At 40.7% G+C, this 18,960-nt stretch overlaps 1 protein-coding gene across 1 annotated transcript in view; it reads left to right on the forward strand.

The window, feature by feature from the left end:
* Window positions 1-1,235: 1,235 nt before the first annotated feature.
* The window catches only part of LOC101859860 (vacuolar protein sorting-associated protein 4B), a 33,087-nt gene continuing 15,362 nt past the window's right edge, over window positions 1,236-18,960 (forward strand). The window contains exons 1-9 of the mRNA XM_005099556.3: window positions 1,236-1,611; window positions 9,736-9,847; window positions 12,207-12,363; window positions 13,099-13,169; window positions 13,548-13,667; window positions 14,449-14,486; window positions 15,650-15,768; window positions 16,221-16,451; window positions 18,227-18,358. Coding sequence (XP_005099613.1) covers window positions 1,588-1,611; window positions 9,736-9,847; window positions 12,207-12,363; window positions 13,099-13,169; window positions 13,548-13,667; window positions 14,449-14,486; window positions 15,650-15,768; window positions 16,221-16,451; window positions 18,227-18,358 — 1,004 coding nt within the window. The 5' untranslated portion in view covers window positions 1,236-1,587. The remainder of the gene's footprint in view (window positions 1,612-9,735; window positions 9,848-12,206; window positions 12,364-13,098; window positions 13,170-13,547; window positions 13,668-14,448; window positions 14,487-15,649; window positions 15,769-16,220; window positions 16,452-18,226; window positions 18,359-18,960) is intronic.

Genomic DNA, 18,960 nt, shown 5'->3' on the forward strand with positions numbered 1-18,960 from the left:
TCATAGCCAACAATAAACTCATAATAACAGCAATCAATAGTCACTTCCTTTATACTTTATATATATATACATGTATATACCTATCATAATGACTCGAAACGGACCCAGTATAAGAGTCCAGACCAAATATATACAGGCCTAGGCCTACATGATAGGTGAAAGCCAAATATTTCTCCTATATGGAGTAATATTAATCTCCCTCGAAATTACAACTCTTTACGAAGGTATTTGTGTCCGATAACAAGTTTCCAATTGAACCAGCCGTTCGTAGGTGGTTGGTGGGTGCTGTGGTCTGGCCTATTCTCCTTTCGTTTCTACAATGAATAAGGTTTAATAAATAAACAAATAAATAAATAAATCTTTTGTCAATATCTCCCTTCCTTCTTTTCTTTCTATTACTATCCAGAAACACCTCAAAACTCTTGAACTTAATTAACCAAAGTCACATTTTGCTCCAAGTAGGCTATGCACAGATCTGGGCCCACTTTGCTTTTCTTTCTTTTCCCCCCGCTCTGAATTGTGTTGCAAGTGCCGTTACACTCCTAATAAAACTAAACGAACTTGCTGTTTGAAAGATGACAGTTTGATCCGCCCTAAGAATCATTCTATTACATGTCGTGTAGATATCGCATACTTTTGCGCGATCATTTGACATGTCCACATGTGACCATGCGTCATGCACATTGAGGGCACGTCATGCTTGGAACGCTCGTGAACGGATTTTGGTCCAAGGGAGGCGATCAAGTCATTTGCTGGGTACTTCCAGATGACGTGTATAATAATTATTCTCCCCTGATAAAGGAACATCCTTTCCTACTGAAAAAAAGCAGTCCGTTTTTCTTAGTCTTTTTGTTAGTGTTTTGTCTTAGCAAGTCATAGCGTCCCCTCTTTCTTTAGACATGTAGGCCTAAACTTTATGGCAATTATTGTACACTGCTCAATTACTCTTCTTATTAGAGATTAAATAACTGGTGCTAGAAAAAAAAGACGGATGGGGAGAAAATATATGGAAAATAGGACCATTGAGTGATAAACTGGTAGTGGGTAGTTTTACTTATGTTATAAGAATCATCAAATTTGTTAATCTTTAGTTGCTCTTGATGTAAAGGTGATCCCTGGCTTCAGGGTACTCGGCTATACACACATATTTTTATTTAAATCAAACTCACAAAACACGAAACGATTAAATTGTTTTGTGCATAGATTCTATTTTAGGCTACTGATCATACATTTTTATAAGCAGGCAGCAGGCACTAGGCATCAAGTAAACTTCCGGTAGCGGCCTTGCGCAATTTGTTTATGATATTTTGGGAGTGCCGTGTGTGTGTATCAGAACCACATTTGTCTGACCATTCAATTTTTGTGAGTTTTCAGTATCAATGATATCAAACTCCTAACCACACTTAATGAGTCAATCTGATCTAAAGCAAAGAGGAGTTTTAGTTGGAATCATAATATTAGGGTCACGTGACTTTCAACAACCGGAAGTTGTATTTCGCCATTGTTTTGATTCATCGTAATCATCGGATGGTGAGTAGGACTGTGGAGTAAGGTCTTCAAGCGTAAAGCTCCAAGTAGGGCTTCCCGATGTCAAACCAAGGCGCTTTACAGGTAATTTTAAACTAATCCCGTTTTCTTTTATCGATAAGAGGCTGTGTTTTTCGTGGAATTAAAGTTAAGTTACTAGATTCTAGTCTAGATCTAAGTAAGACAGAGGAGAGAGCAGAGACAAGGTTCAAGATTCCTCAACTTGGTTGGTCTGTCTTCGAGACAGAGACGGAAGTATTTTTATCGGCTGTAGTTATTCGGACACCCTGTGCGAATACTATGAAATTATATTCGCACAGGGTGTTCGAATACTATGAAATTATATTTGCACAGGGTGTTTCAAAAGAAGGATGGAAATCGGCCAACCATTTCCTCATTTTTTCCCCTCATCGCGCAAGGACAAAGATCACAGGAGCTGGATTGAACTTTCGAGGACCCACCATGTATATAATGAAGTTATAATATTCGCACAGGGTGTTTCAAAAGAAGGATGGAAATTGGCCAACCATTTCCTCATTTTTTCCCCTCATCGCGCAAGGACAAAGATCACAGGAGCTGGATTGAACTTTCGTGGACCCACCATGTTTTTATATAGGCCTATGTATTAATGCGCACTAGGCAAACAATGGACTTATACTTATACAGACATGTCCTAATCGACCGCTAAGCGAACTAGTTCCCGGCGACGCGAGGCGGAGTGAGTGAGACTTGTTCCTGGCGACACGAGGCGGAGTGAGTGAGGGCTGCGAGAATACCACGAGAGAGAGAGATAGAGTAAGAGAGAGAGAAGGGGGGGACGAGATAAAATTGTTAACGGACCTGTTATCCGAATCATTGAAGAGATCGAAGTCCAGAATATCTAGGCAATCTAGGCATCGGATGAGGACGTTTACCGCAGGAACGGGCGCAGGGTTCTCACTATTATATTTGTATTAAAAATGATCCCATCCGCTGTTTCTTTTTAGGGGGAGGCAGTGGAGGATTGACCAGCTGGTTCCTGATTTTCTTGATTAGATCTACATGTCGTAGGCTTATTTTTGCTCCTTTTCTTTTGAGGGGGAGGCAGCGGAGGGAGACGAGAAGTGGAGGATGAACCAGCAGGTTCCTGGTTTTCTGAATTAGTCGTAGTACGCTAATTTTTGGTGGACCGCACATTCAGCACTTTAAAAGTTATATTAGGATACTTATTATTTATAGATCTAGTATTCGACAGTCGGGGAGGGGGCTACCACATGCAAATCAATTATAATAAACAGAAAAGTGGACCAGGAACATTTTATAGTTTGCTCTGCCCAAGAACTTTACTTTAGTGGACCCACATTGCCAGCCTAGGCTAGGCCTAAGAGGTACCATGAGACTAAACTAATGAGAGACGATAGCGATAGAGGCGCGGGTGAAGTTTACCAGACCAGTGAAAAGAGGGGGAGACATGGTGGAGGTATCTAGATTCGTTTCTAATGATAATGACAATGTGTACTGTACTGTAGGCTCTCTTCTCAATTAAGTTCAGACTTTTCTTCTCTTCGCTTACTTGGGCCAAGACTTGACCGCAGCCTAGATTCTTATCTAGAAGAAATGGAGAATCGGGAAGGATTTTTACCTGTCCTGTACTGTGGTCTCCAAAATCCGTATTAGATCTAGATCTAATCATGTACATGATGAATAACAAGCAAGCATAGAATGGCCATCCCTTTCTTTTAAAAAAGATTCTTCCACTCACACCAGAATACTCTTAAATATCTAGATCTACATATATGTCTATGCAAAAAGGTATGAAATTGTGCTATTCTAGCAGATTTTATTATCAATTTTGTAACATCACTGTGACAATACGAAAAGTTGAAATGAATCAGAATTTGCCCGAGTTGCACTTGCGTGTCCAAGTCCAGATTTAGATTTTATACAAAGATCTATGTCATTATTCCTCTTGATTTTCACTTCTCTTTGCTTTCTTTCCCTTTCATTTCCCAGCATATCCACTCACTCCCTTGTCTTCAACTATCCTCCTTGCTGTCACTGTAGATTTAGATCTACGAATTATGTCTTTCTTATCACGCTTCTCACTCTCGATTCAATCATCACCCGAATCAGAATCCAAAGCTAAGGATTCTAGGACATTATAATCTTCTCTGTCCTCAAGGTTACCATTAAAGAAAAATTCGCTGGTCTGTTTTACGAGTTATAGACCTACGGGGTGATTTCTACCAGACCCAGAAACATAGCAAGAACAAGAAATTGGTGTAGCCATCTTTCATGTTTTGGTTTCACAAATACACCACACAAAATACTCCAACAATTTAAACTTTTCACCCACTTAAATGTAGTTAAGACACTATATTTCGTTGCAGGAAGTTTCTACTTTTGAGATTTGTTTTTATATCAAAACTTAAAATTATGGATCAAGCATTTACGAACAAAACAAAGTTTGGGTATAGCCTATGCCGTTGTTTCGGAAATGAGCGCAAAAGATATGCTGTCGCGCTGCCGATATATTCAGTTATGGGCAGAGAATGAGTTATAATCGAGCTATATATATAACACTATGCCTAACCACGTAGTAATTTGCATGCTTTGGACCAATCGGGGGGATTTCAGGGGGGCCTGCCTGCCCTGGGGTAACGCAAATCTGGGGGGTTACAGTGGGGCATGCAGTGGCGGTGGGTAGTGAAGAGCTTACGGGCTTGAGCCCCTCACCCCCGCCCCATCTCTATCCCTTAGTTAATGAAAGTTTCTTAACAAAATTTATATAAGCAGTTGAAACCGTCATGATCGCACTCAATGAACACAGTTATCAGCTTGGCGGCTTGCCCGTTTATCCAATCATTATTGTCACCGCTTACAACTATAGTAACCTAACAGCCAATCAAATGTCATTAGGGCTTAGAAAGAATAAGCCGGTTCCCACGCCCGTCTTTAATGAAACTCTTCTTGTTAAAAGGTAGAGAAGACTTTTACAAAATTACGCTGCACAGAGGGCTCACGCTCTCCCAGCCCTGACAACGGGGTGAAAGTTTACGACACACTTTCCCCCAGTGACACAGATACCTATGCGCCCATTGGGCCTTTGTTAGGCGCGTTCTATTTTCCGCAACAACACGACCCTATCCACCTCATAGACGGTATGTGTTTGGAGTGCTGTGTGTTTGTGTCGCTGAGATTTAACAGTTGTTAATTACATCAAACCACTTTTGAGGCAACTTTTTCTTCAGATAAAAACTAATTAAAGAAATTTGGAGGTGAAACGGCTTCATCCCCACCATCCAGAAGAGCTTAACTTTAACTAAGAACAAAGAGATGAAAGACAAAGGTGACTCTTCTCGTTTGAAAGGTTCTCAAAATGCCGTGGCTCTCAGTGAGTATAGAAAAATCATCAGTTTTGTTCTTATAACTTGCTTTTTGGTGATAAAGAAGTGGAAGAAACCTAAGCCCCACCCAAATCTTGGTCCACCTACCGCCACTGGGGTCATGCCCCCCTGTTTTTACCCATAATTTGATATTTTACAGTTAAAGGTTTTTTAAGCCGGGAAGAAACTTAACATCATGAGAAAACTAGCAGGGACTCAGTGTGGAGCAAATGAGAAAACACAAGACTTAGACAGGTCTATCTAGGCGCAATCAGGCCCCATCTCGAGTACAGATCCAGTGCATGGATGACTGCAGCACAGACTCATAAAATACACTCTGGAAAAAGTGCAAAAACTAGGCTCTCCGAATAATCACTGGAGCAATGAGGTCAACGCCTATAGAAAAGATGGAACAAACAACATCTATAGTGGCCCTGCAGAGGAGATGGGAATGCAAGGTCCTCATACAGTACACCAAGGCCACAGCTATGGAGGATCATATACTGCACACAAGAACAGCCAGATCAAACACCAGAAGACTTAAAAGATCCAACTTCATCAAAGAAAGCAGAAAAATCCCAAGATCCCTACAAGACCATCTACCAGCCACTGTGAACATGCTGAACCATACCCCAGAGGCACCATCATGGGAAAAGAACAACAAAAACATAAGTATTCACATGTCCATTCCTATGTTTACCACAAAAGATGACCACAGCGACTTGAGCAAGAAGTCCCTCAACCTGTCCATGTTTGAACAAAGATACCCGTGAGAAGCATGGATAAGGATCTATATGGACGGATCTGTCACTGATGCTGTGAAAAGAGGAGGAGCCAGAGTGTACGTACAATTCCCAAATGGACAACAACAAGCTGAGGCAGTCCCAACAGGGCAACATTGTACAAACAACAGAGCAGAGACGGAGGCTCTAATACATGCAGCAAACATCATCAAGAATGTGGTAGACCCACAAAGCCAAGTAGTATTCCTAACAGATGCCATGTCGGTACTGCAAGCAAACACTGCCGGCAAACTACCAAGGCTACGAAAAGTAATCGAGGACATCCCATGTCTGAGGATCAAGTTGCAGTGGATTCCTTCACACTGGTGTCTTAAGAAATGAGCAGGCAGACAGGATGGCCAAACTAGGAGCACAGAAAGAGCAACCAGACAACAGCGTTAACTACACAGAAATAAAAACTATTATAAACACAGTATTTAAAGCACCTCAGACACCAGATGGTTACCCTGAGCTGTCCTGTCAAGAACAAGTGATTATCTACCGCGTACCTACTAAGGACACAGCACACAAGACTGAGCCAGCATATTTACAGATGTTTTAACTAGTACAATCACCAAAATGCCAATGTGGAGAGGAGGACGAAACTGTTGAACACATCCTTCAGCACTGCAAGACACACAGGGCCCTGACACAGGAAACGTGGCCAACCCCACTGACGCTACAAGAGAAGCTATACGAGCCGACAGATGAACTGAGCAGGATGGCCCAATTTATGACAGATACCAGACTTCAAGTGTTATGCGATCAAGAAGAAGAAGGAGTTAAAGGTTTGAAATTTTCTTTAAAATAATTGATTTGCGACGGTTTTGGTAGTGGCTTTGTGTGATCTGCAGCAAACTACAGTCGAACCTGCCCTAACGGCCACCTCTATAAGACGGCCACCTGTACAAACGGCCACTTTCCATTTCCCCCCTTGCGTTTTTTCTATAATTTAACTGTGTAAAACGGGCACCTGTCCAACGCGGCCGCGGCCACCTTATTTCAACACACAACCCCTATCACACTAAGCAATAACACCCGTCTAAGACGGTCACCTTAGTGACTCCATTTCGTGTTGTCATAAATTGTGCTTTGGCTCCTGGCGTTGTGGGCAAGCCATCATAATTCAATCCCCTGTCGCTGTTGTTAGGTAGTCCCTCCAACCGATCATGTTGCGTTGGCCGCTCCTACTGTTGACCAGTAGCTACCAATTTTCAGCTGCTGGTGAGGTAAGCGTGTGATCCCTCATAACCCATAAGCCCCGCCCAGAACTTAAACACAAATCGTAAGCGAGATGAGTGGTCACTGTTTACCCAGTCTGTAACAAAGTAACAAAGGACGTCAACATGAACTTGTGACAGAAACGTCGCTCGTTCTCCGAGTGGTGGCGACCCAGGAGTTTGTTTTTACTTCGCATTCGGTCTTCCTTGTCTGATACATTTCGTTTTATTGTCACCCTTTTGCGAAATCAGCAACAAAATAAAAATTACAGACAAAATACAAACCACCACCACCGACAACAACAAAAACAACAGTGTGGCTACTTTCGATTGGGACTTCTGATAGGAATAATTTGTTTTCTTCTTCTTGATCAGTCCTGCCTAAGATGGCCACCTGTCTTATACGGCCACTTTTTTCCTTGACAATGGGTGGCCGTCTTACACAGGTTTGACTGTATACTGCAGTTTAATGCCCGAAGCAGTGCGTCTGTGTGCGGGAGTGAAAGTAAAAATTTACTAAATAATGTAGTGACAGTGCATGGTATTGTTATTGATAGGGCTTACGTTTCAATCATCATTGGTATTTTTTATTTGGTCTCAATTTTCAAGAAAAGGGAAAGGGTAAAGTTTATATGTCTCCTCCACCCCCTCCCATCACCACCACTTAGCGCACGCACCCACACATAACTAGATTGAAGGAAGTTCTATGCCTTACTCACAATACAGGTAATATGCAGAGCTGAAGTGTTTGAATTGGAGACAGTTGTGAGGAAAAATTTGATATGTACGGCTTGCCTTTTGACGAGATTTAAATGAGTGGGGATGTTTGCTTGATTTTAGTACAAAAGTTTATATATATATCATTCTGTATGAACTTGTTTCAGCTCTGACTGCAGGCTTGGAATATGTGATGTGAGGTGAAAAAAAATCTGACCAAAGTGAAACACTGCCACTGCCTGTGGGAGGCTCCGCTCTAGTGGCTTCATTCTTAAATATGTAAAATGCCTTCTGTTCAGAGTTGTGTTGAAAGATAGGAAAAATGAATACAGCTGCGTTCAGAGTTCAGTGGCATGGGGCGATGGGAAAAGGGATGTCGGCACTGAGTAACCCTTCTGCAATGGTCATGTACACTCCTATTCAAGCTCTGGGCCTTTGATTTGCTTTTTTTTTCATCTCTGGACATGCGTGGGCCAGTACGAATAAATTGACAAAGTCAAATCATGCATGTATGATCTACATGTGATCATTTGATTGTTGCCCCACAGATGCCGTTTTATGTGTGCATTATGATATCGCAGGTGAGCATTTGTCCGATGGGCAAAGCGCCTGCATATATATATCGAGGTTAGGTTGGCCACTGTAAGCAAGGTATGGAGCTTACATGTCACGGGCACCAACTAAATACAGTAGTCTCCGCCTAAGATCCCACCGCTTACGATCCCGGTTCGCTTAAGATCCCGGTTCGCTTAAGATCCCGTTGTTTTAGGAAAACAGAATTTTTACTATACAAAAGTCACCCCTAAGATCCCGCTCTGATGGTCTACATTCGGCTAAGATCCCGCATTTCAGATCATAATTTGCTAAACAAAAACCCGGGCGGGACAGCCGATCAACCAAGAGTGAAAAGTGGAGATCAATAAACTGTCCGTCGCATCAAAGATCAGCCACTAACGTGAATGTGATCACATACACGTTGTAAAACTCGATGAAGCGATACAATGTTTGCCCCAGACGGGATCACACCGGGGTGTGAACTGACTGACGCGTTTGTTTTCCCCACGCATCGCACTCACACCTGAGCTCGCCACCTAAACAGGCATCACTCGCTGGGTAGGTAGGGCCTACACGTTCGTCCAGGCGGGATCACATCGAACCGTGAACTATTCCTTGACCATTGCAGCAGTTGTCTGTACTCCCGAATTTGCGAGATAGACTGAATTTTAATTGGTGCGTTCACAACGTAATGGTGTGTAATGACAAAGGCGGTTTGGAGGGGGGGGGGGGGGAGACTCGGTCAGAGATGGAAAGCTATACATTTTGACAGGTAAAGAGGAGGGGCAACTGGATAAACGTAGATCCTGAGACTCATGATAGGATAATAAGTGAAAATGGCACGCCTCATGCCACTATGCACTGTGATAGGTCATCAAGGTTAACCACTGTTTGCTCGCCATACGTCATAAACCCACCAAGGGGTCACGCCAGTTCATTGTAGAGTGGAGGGAGACCGTTTTACCGATTGTGAGCCTTAACATGGGTCTCCATAGATTCTTCCCTGGGTTCATTGGTTAAGATCCCGGTTCGCCTAAGATCCCGCATTTCCTTGCTCCCGAGCACCGGGATCTTAGGCGAAGACTACTGTATATAGAAATCGGGAATACCTTATTATGTCAGCCCTTGTGCAGACCCTTGCAAGTCAAATTGTGTTAAGTTGTCCTAAGCCAGGTACCAGATATTAGTTTTCTAAAACAGCTAGCGACGTCACGAAGGATTATTTTGGGTTTTGGGCATTGGGTGGGTATCGGAAGGGTTTTGGTGAAACGGAAACTGAAAAATGTAGTCTATGGTTATTGTGTAATGTAAACAGCATTGTTGTTGCAAGTATAAGAGGGGGCATGGTGCCTTTTGCCCATACCTAGCCCCTGGCTGCTAAAAAGTGATGCCTTGGTTGTTTGTCAGTGCTGTAGACCAGGGAACTTTTGATCACTGAGCTATACTGAGGGTTTATCTCAAGGATGTCAAACTGTGCTGAATACAGCAATATATTGTGTTTGCTCAAGTTGTCATTAATCTGATTTTAAACGCATTTGTATTGTTGTGTTCTGTTTGTCCTGTCTCCAGAAAGCCATTGAGCTGGTAACCAAGGCTACAGAAGAAGACAAGAATAAAAATTATGAAGAAGCTTTGCGTTGTTACGAGCATTCAGTGGAGTACTTTCTTCATGCAATCAAATGTAAGTATTCCTGTGTATTTTTAACTAATATTGGGAAGAGTTTTGTACTGTTTTACTCAAGGTCACGGAGGTAATGAGATTGAAAATAATAGAAAAAAGATTGTCCAGTTCTTATGGCTGGGGTTGGGCTTAATAACTCAAGTTTAAGGATGAGGGGGTTTGCGGTGTTCCTGTTCTTATTCTTTGTCAATAATGACCGCCCATATTTCAACTTCCTGTGTATGTACGATTTAGTGTTTGCATTCTTTTGCACTTGTTGGACGTAAAAGTAAATTCTGACCACTGATAATAATGATAATATATATATAGTATAATAATAGCCTTTATGTTACGCATTTCCATTTTTTCGTTGGGCAACATTCATAGAGATTATATCATATTTTGAAATTACCTGATAGATGCATATTAAATAAAAACATTATATTTTGTATTTAAACAATTTCTATGAAAAAATTAGTCATACAGTGAGCGGCTGTGAGTCTGGCAACGCGTGCACTAAAAAAATGTAGTTTTACTAGTAGAATACAACAATAAAAACTCACAGACAGTCACTATAAAACTGGGGTTGTCGCTCACTGTCCTCACAAGAAATACAACACTGTGATACAGGATTATGTCGGAGGTCAACTTCTATTATCTGGAAGCCTACACGAGACATACCATGAGAGAAACAAGCAGCCCGCAGGCTTGAAGTGTAGCGCTGTGTTGTTCTCTGGCCTGAATTTCATTTGAAAATATGGTCTGTTTTGTGAGCACATAGAGAATTGCTGGGTTTTTTTGTGTTGTTGTTGGTTTTTTTTGGATGGGGCTGAAATTTTAGTCACACGCTAAAGTGCCCCCTCAGAGATAAAGATAGTAAGTATAAATTCTTATTGACTGTTTAAAATTGTCTAGCCATGGGACACACGACACTGTTTAGCATGATATTTCAGCACAACACAGGGATGTAAATCTTCCGACTTTTTCCATTTTTTCCGCCCAACTTGCCGTTTGGGCCCCAGCTTTTAACAAAAGTCTACTATAAACAATAAATATTATATATATGTCACGGCGTCACTTTTCGCCAGATTCTGTTACTTTTAGTTCGCGTGACTCAGCAGCCCGCCGGAGCTCCCCGGCTCGGGATCACGAGGTTAATGAGCCCTGAAGCGACTTTGCCGCTGTTGGTCAGGAAGTTCGCATTTTTGACTATGTTTAAAACGATATAACTTCTTCCCCCTCCCACATAGCAAACCATTACGCGGATGTACTAAAAGCTCAATGTCTTGAGATTTATTCTGCGTTAGAATGGTTAGTTTCTGTGCCTTAGTTTTTGCTCTAGACAAGTGTTTGTAGAGTACCCAATTTGTCCTATTTTAGTTACAAACTTATGAAGAAAGGATTGTTAATTTAAAAAAGGCACGACAGATCTCTCCAAAATCTAGTAAGGAATTTCTGGAGTGTAACGGATACTGTTCGTGTATTAGATCTACGTTGAAGATGTATTCTAGCACTAAAATCGATTTGTACTTTTCATAGAGAAACTTCATTGTAACTTTTATAAACTTTCGAGAAAATATGCGAATATTCACGATTATATTAGACACATAAAGTTGTATTTGGAGGAATTACTTCATAGCGAATTGTGTGCCCGATGGATAAAATTGTAAAATTACAGCCTTCTATTATAAGCGCAGATACCATCTTTTCTGAGTATCTGCACCAATGTTATGTTGTTCATGTTCCAAAAGTTCGACAGATTTTGACGATGCCTTTTTTTTAATATTGATTTTTTTTCATTCACGCTAGTCAAAAAAAAATTACAATTTTGCATTGCCGACTCCAGCGCGTCTAATGAAATAACCAGACAAGTTACAACGTCCGTTCTTTTTTTAGTCTCAAGAGCAGAAATGCGTGCTTTGGATGCACTAAATGAGAATTACCAAAATACAAGGATACACCTTAAATTGTACGTTGAAAAGTACCAAAAATTAGGTCGGCCCAGACAGAGCGGCGACAGGGAGCTGACCCCCGTGACCCCGACGTGATAAGGCGCCCGGCGGGGAACCCCCCGCGGCAACTAAAATTCCACTGCCGGTGCGCTGTGATATATATATATATATATATATATATATATATATATATATACTAGAGATTATTTGTTGTAATAGAGGGAGAGAAGCAAGCAATTTAGTCTCACTGTATTCTTGTTTCAGTCAGTGCGAGCGCGCCATATATTTTCCGGCTTTTTTTTCAAAACCTATTTACATCCCTGACAACACTTTCATTGTCAAAATGGTCACACTTTGATGACATGAGTATGACGGAAATCAATTTTAATGATCTAAATTTTTTTTTTTTTCATTTTTCAATGCTCCAGATGAAGCGTCCAGCGACAAAGCTAAGGAATCTATACGATCAAAGTGCAACCAATACTTAGATAGAGCAGAAAAGTTGAAGAACTACCTAAACAAGAAGGACAAAAAGAAACCAGTCGCGGACGGTGGAAAACCCTCAAACTCAAAGCATGCTGCTGAGTGAGTATACTTTTTTTTTCAGGCTTGTTTGCGTGTTTGTTCTGATCCTAAGATGGGACTGAGACACCTCACAAAGTTGTACATTTAATGGTCTTGTTTTGTTCGTGTAGAAGAAATAATGATCATCTGTTTTCTGGAGAAGTCAAAAAGATTTGATTTTAGGAACACTTGCTTTGTGATCATCCATCGTAGCCAAGGAAGGTGTGTGGCGTATCTAGAATCGACCCCCGGTTCTTGGAAAGTTTTGGCTCAGATTTTCTTTTTAAATTAAGGAATATTTTGCCTGAGTGAGTGTAGGGCTGTGCTAACCATATGTTTATATGGTGGAAAAGTATGGTTTTTGTGCAATTTAAACCTTTATGCTAAAGGAATCTAAAAAAAAAGTTTTTTTGGGATGTGAGTGAAGAAGTTATTAGGCTGTTAGTACCTTATGAATTATTTGAACAATTGTATTGCTTAGGAAAAAAAAATTATACTAATTTTTAGTTGCATGATGCAATTTATTAAGCTTTTAGATTGGTTTGACATTGGTGAAGTGAAATGTGTGCTTGAATTGTATAGAAATGAAAGTACACACTATTTTGTATGTTGGTGGGGGGGGGGGGGGGGGGGGGGGGGTGGCAAAATATATTAAAAACATCTTGTTCATCCAGCCTTTCATTTAGATGTTTTTAATGTAATTAAATTATCTTTTTTATTATTGTTATTATTATTGTTATCTCGTTTTGTTCTCAGTGACAAGTCAAGTGACGATGAAGATGATAAAGAAGTCACAGATAAGAAGAAGTTTGAAACCCAGTTGACAGGTTTGTGTTCCTTGCAGCGTACTTGCTAGTCTTTTTTGTCTTTCTCTGCCTCCTCCTCCTTTCCATGCAGTCAGTTGGAGAGATCTTTTACTGAAGGTTTACTTGAATGACCTGATTTTATTGAATGCAAAAAGTTGTGTGTGAATTGATTAATAAGGAGGAGGGGGGGGGGGTGCTTGGCCTATCCTCATCATCTTGAGTAGAGTTTTGTTTTTTTTTGGCTTTGAAAAGTTGGCAGTTATCGAAATAGAAACATTGCACATGGCTCATGAGGCTGCATTGTAGAATGCAATTCTATGAGTAAGATGTGTATTCTTCTTTTGTTTGTTTATTTGAAATGTTTGAATCAGCGTTTATTTCTTGTTTTTGAAATCTCAGGAGCTATTGTGATGGAATGTCCGAATGTCAAGTGGTCAGACGTGGCTGGTCTGGATGGGGCAAAGGAGTCGCTCAAAGAGGCTGTGATCCTTCCTGTGAAATTCCCTCACCTCTTCACTGGTAACTGCTCCAAAACACTCCCAGACTTCATTGTCTCTACACAGATACATCTTTGATCAGTTGTCGCCTCAAAACTATTGTGTCCAAAGTGCACTCTTTACTCTAGAACACTTTGGACAAAATAGTTCTGAGCCAACACAGTGCCTTACCCTATGCTCTACCCTACACCTCAACCTGCTCTCTCACCTGTACTCTACCCTTTTCTGTAACATACAATCTACCCTGCCTCTCTGCCGGGCATACATCAGTGATCTTAAAAAGTAGACTTTTTACAGCTACTTAAATTTATTTGACAAATGGTTGTGAATCGATGCCCAAAGTTACAAGAAATCCTTTGGGGGGGGGGGGGGGGGGGGGGGCAGTTTGTGGGTTACTTTCTGTTGCTGTTGTGGCACAAGCCAAGATTACTTGTTTTTATAGAGTTATAGTTGGGTTTGATGCACTGGGTAATGTAATGGTTTGAAAGTTAACACTGCATGTTTTCTGTAACATTTTCACACTTTGTAGCAGTTCTGTGGTTTTTTAACCTACGGACTTTGTAGTCATAATTATTATTTTTCTTTGAAAAAAGAATTGTACAGTACTAAGAAGTTAACGCTCTATAAACTTCCCAATGATTGAAATAGAGTTTCACTTCACTAACTTTTGCATAAGCAGAACCTGTTTCATTGACATCAAAAGTATGTTGTTGTCATCATTATTGTTGTTAGTGTAGATGTGTATATATTTTTGTGATATTATTTTGGACATGATGTGAAATTTACTGCCTTTAATTTCACAGGAAAAAGGAAACCATGGAAAGGAATTCTATTGTTTGGGGTGAGTTGTTTGTGACTGAAAATGTTTTGGAAAATGTAGCAGTGAGAGACACCAAGAAATACATATTTGATGTTCAGTGTGCTCAACACCACAACACGTTTGTCTCATGTTTTATTTCACTCTTTACCTCCTTTCCGCCTGAACTAATTTTACGGATTGCCCTGAGCAGCCAAAATAAAATCTGCACTGTCACTTAGGCATGGGAGTTAATCCTCTGTGGAAGTCTTGAAGTCTGTGTCTTATTTTCTGTTGATGAAACATAAGGTGAACTAAGCATGAATCTTGGTCTCTTGAAATGAGCCTAAGGGTGTTTTTATACATGCATTTTCTAGGAAGGAGGGAAACAGTATTAAAAGGGGTTGATTCACTGTTGTTGTATTTTACAGTGGCTCTCACTGTTTCTGACCAAAACTGGCTCTGACCCTGTATTCTAAGATTTCTTGCCTTGGGAGGACCCAAGAAGATTGTGTTGTACATTTTGATACAATAATGCAGTTTTGAATTTTTTATGTTTTGATTTAGTTTTCTATTGCTTTTTGCATCTTATTTTATTTTCTCTTCTTTCTCACACATAGTGTTATATTTTAGTAAATGCTTTATGGCACTTGCAACACAATCAGGTTATATAATTGTTGAAGATTAGAGGTGTTACTAGAGAGTAGTAAACACAGAAAAGGAGGAGGAAAGATTAGGACGATAGATGTTTGATAAGAAAGAAGGAGCAGAGCACCCGTCAAGTGCCCACGGAGGGCATTGATGGTGGTCCTACTTATTGACCAGTTTTTTGTGTTGGTTTTTTTTCAGAGCTGTATAAATGGCTGGTTTTAGTACCGGTGTACTTTTCTTTAATTTGAACAATCTCGCTTTTACAGAAGGTGTGATATGACCAAATATTTTGCCATAATGAAAACAGTATTGTTCTATCTGGACATCTGGAGGTGTCATCTCTTGCTCAGAGATTGACGCGCAATGACCTGCAAATTTTTACAGTCACTAGCTGCAGTCATGCACTCTGCCTTACTTATGCCCATCCATGCCTCGATGTTAGCAGTCCTCTTTGTTTGTTGTCCACCCTTAGCCCCCGTGCCCCACATTTTGTCTATCCGCGTCTCTAAGATCTGGAGGCGTTTTATATGTAATGCCTTGACTATCTTCTCTGGCAGCCCCCCGGAACTGGCAAGTCCTACCTGGCGAAAGCTGTGGCCACCGAGGCTAACAACTCCAAATTTTTCTCCGTGTCCTCGTCTGATTTGGTCTCCAAGTGGCTGGGAGAGAGTGAGAAGTGAGTGGAGCTATTCCTTACAGTACTTTCACGTGACAAATTCTGTGTCTCTGGGATGTTGGATTTGAGTCTAATTTGTTATGCAATGACTTGATCTGGTCTTGATTTGACTTTTATAAGTACTCAATTTTCAATTTACATTTTGCTTCACACTCACATTATTTTTGTCCTTAGATTGATTGTTGATTTCCTGTATTTGTAGTGGATCTGAAATGTTCAAGACGGTACATAATTACGTATTACATCTGCATATTTTGTTCCAGTTTTTCCCTTTAACCATTTTGCCCCCGCCATCTCAGCTGTTTGCCCTTTTTGAAAAGTTGCGACTCATTAAGCTGTTTTTCATCTGCTAGTTCAGCCTGCAGTTCTCACATTCCTGGCTAAAATGATCTGACCCTGTTGACCTTTCTATATTGTGAACTTTTTTTTCTTCTGTTCTTGTATCCAATCAGATTGGTGAAGTCTCTCTTCTCTCTCGCGCGAGAAAACAAACCCAGCATAATCTTCATCGACGAGGTGGACGCCCTGTGTGGGTCTCGGAGCGAGAACGAGTCGGAGTCGGCCCGGCGTATCAAGACAGAATTCCTGGTGCAGATGCAGGGCGTGGGCAACGACAATGACGGGATCCTGGTGCTGGGAGCCACGAACATCCCCTGGTCTCTCGATTCTGCCATCAGGAGAAGGTTCGTTCTCTACGCCCTTCTTTTCCTCTTTTTTCTTCATCTTTGTTATGTCCCTCTTTTCCTCTTTGTTCCATCTTTGTTAAGCGTTCTTTTCCTCTTTTTGTTCATCTTTGCCACTCCCTTATTTTCTTCTTTTTTTTCATCTTTGCTATGTCCTTCTTTCCTTCTGGTTTCTTCACCCTAGTTACACCCTTCTTTTCCTCTTTAAAAAAATATTTGTTACAAACTTCTTTTCATCTTTGTTACACCCTTCTTTTTCTGCATCTGTTAGTTTTAGTAAGAGTTTTTCCTCACTTGCAACACAAATAGGTCATGTAAGTGCTGAAGATTGGGGGTGTTGCTAGAGAGTAACCTAAAAAGAAAAATTGGAGAAAAATTGAGGACGGTGGATGTTTTGCCACAAAGATGGCTCCAACAGAAGTGGAGGTATACCACAGCTCTGCCATAAGGTGACAAAACGCCTTTTTTCATTCACAGCAGTTTCGGAAAAAAGAGTTTTTTTGGTAGCGCAACAATTTAAAAATAACATTCTCCCAACATTTAAATCCTAATTTATTTTTCAAAACTAGTCAGTTTCACGTTGATTTTCTCACTCAAGTAAGTTAAAGGATCAGACTTTAGATTTGGCAAATCAAAAAATTTGATGCCAAAATGAAAAAAAAAAAGGTGTTTTGACAGCTTACGGCAGAGCTGTCTCTTGTTGATCCGACAGTGTAGTTAACAACGGTGTAGTTACTAATGTAGTATTTTAGTGTTACCAATGCTGTATTTACTGATGTTGTCATTTTCTTACTCTTTCACTTCAGCGCTAGTGGGTGGAAATTTGTCTTTTCAAGGGAAGAAATGACCGAACAAAGAATATAAATCATGGCAAGCCTTTTGCTTCAGACTACAAAGATGTACGGGAGGCGTTGAATGTGTGGGATTAGAATTCTGCTGTCTTGCTTCGAAAATCTAAATCTCCTTTCACTCTCGCTACTGCTCAGAATTTACACAATGGTTCAGATAGTAATGATGCTTGAAAGTTTAAAATCTGGCTCTGCAGGTGAAGTGGCATTGTGAAAGTCAATGTCGTTTAATTTTTGTAAGTGAATATATTTGAAATTGTAGGAAAAGCGGAGTTCCTCTTAGTTCTGGTTAATTGCCTGCTACTGAGACCCATGAGTGAAGCTGATCTCCTATAGTTGCCAACCAATACATAAAAAACATGATATGTGTTTGGGGGTCTTAGTTCCAAAGTCCATTTGTGTATTCTATTTTCTCGTATTGCTTCTTGTGGATTTGCCAATGCTAGGGGAAAAATAAGAATTTTCATGACCAATTTCTGAAATAATGAGAACTAAGCACATAAATCAGTTGTAGAGATATTTAGCTGCAGGTCTGCTTTGAATAGCTTGAATTCATTGAATATAATACAGAAAAGTGTGTGGATGAAGGGTATGGAGGGGTGTTTCTTTGCTATTATTCAGTATCTTTACTTGCTGCTTGGGTAGTCTGGTTTGGTTTTGTCTTTTTTGTTTTGAAAAGTTAAGTTTTTGTATTTTTTGGTTTAGTAAGAGTTTTACAGCGCTCACAACTGCATAAGGTCATATGAGCGCACGAAACACAAGTTTGTTGCTTTCACCACAGTTCACAACATGGCTTGGCTTAGATCATTTAAAAAGTTGGCAGTTATGAACTTGAATCTCATTTTGTCAACATCATGACAAAGTGACTGTGGTGTGTATCAGAAGTGGACATGGTTTGATGTGGTCCCGTGGTTTTCTCCCCTGCAGGTTTGAGAAGAGAATCTACATCCCCTTGCCTGAAGCGCCGGCGCGGTCTGAGATGTTCAAACTTCACCTCGGGAGCACACCGCACAGTCTGACGGAGGCCGACATCAGGGAGCTTGGGATGAGGACAGACGGGTAGGTGGAACTCTTCTCTTCTACCTGCTTTACAAAGGAGAAAGAGAAAGAGAGCATGTCGGTAGTTTATTTCAAGAGTGTTCAACTTTTTCAGTTACATGACAAGACCTTCACCTTCTTGTTAGATGTTTTGCTTTGTTTAGATCTGACCAGAAGTAACAGAGACAGCACAAGATCTATTTTAATTTCACCAGGAGAAGAACAAATAATGCTGAGTTTTATTTTTTGATCTTCTGTCAAAGCTTGATGTTAGTGACTTTCCGAATTCTTGAGCTGAACTGTTGATGTGGGCGAGGGAGCTGACCTACGTGTGATCCGAGGAATGGGATAGTCAGAAGGATAAATTTTCTTTAAACTTAGATTCCCCAGGCTTGCCAACTGTCCCTGCTACCAGACAGGAATTTGAGAGCCTTATCACACACACTGCAACCAAACCAGTCCCATTTACATACCTGCCTACCCTACAGAAAAATCGGTAGATCACCGAGTTTTTAGTCAAACTACCGATCCACCGATTTCGAGAGATAAGCCACAGACTTCGTGATTCAGCAGGGTGACTGCCAGGCCCCGGGAATTACCCAGGAATTTGAGAAAGTTACCGA

This window comes from Aplysia californica, unplaced genomic scaffold (assembly GCF_000002075.1).
Source record: "Aplysia californica isolate F4 #8 unplaced genomic scaffold, AplCal3.0 scaffold00217, whole genome shotgun sequence".
Classification (NCBI taxonomy): Eukaryota; Metazoa; Mollusca; class Gastropoda; order Aplysiida; family Aplysiidae; genus Aplysia; species Aplysia californica.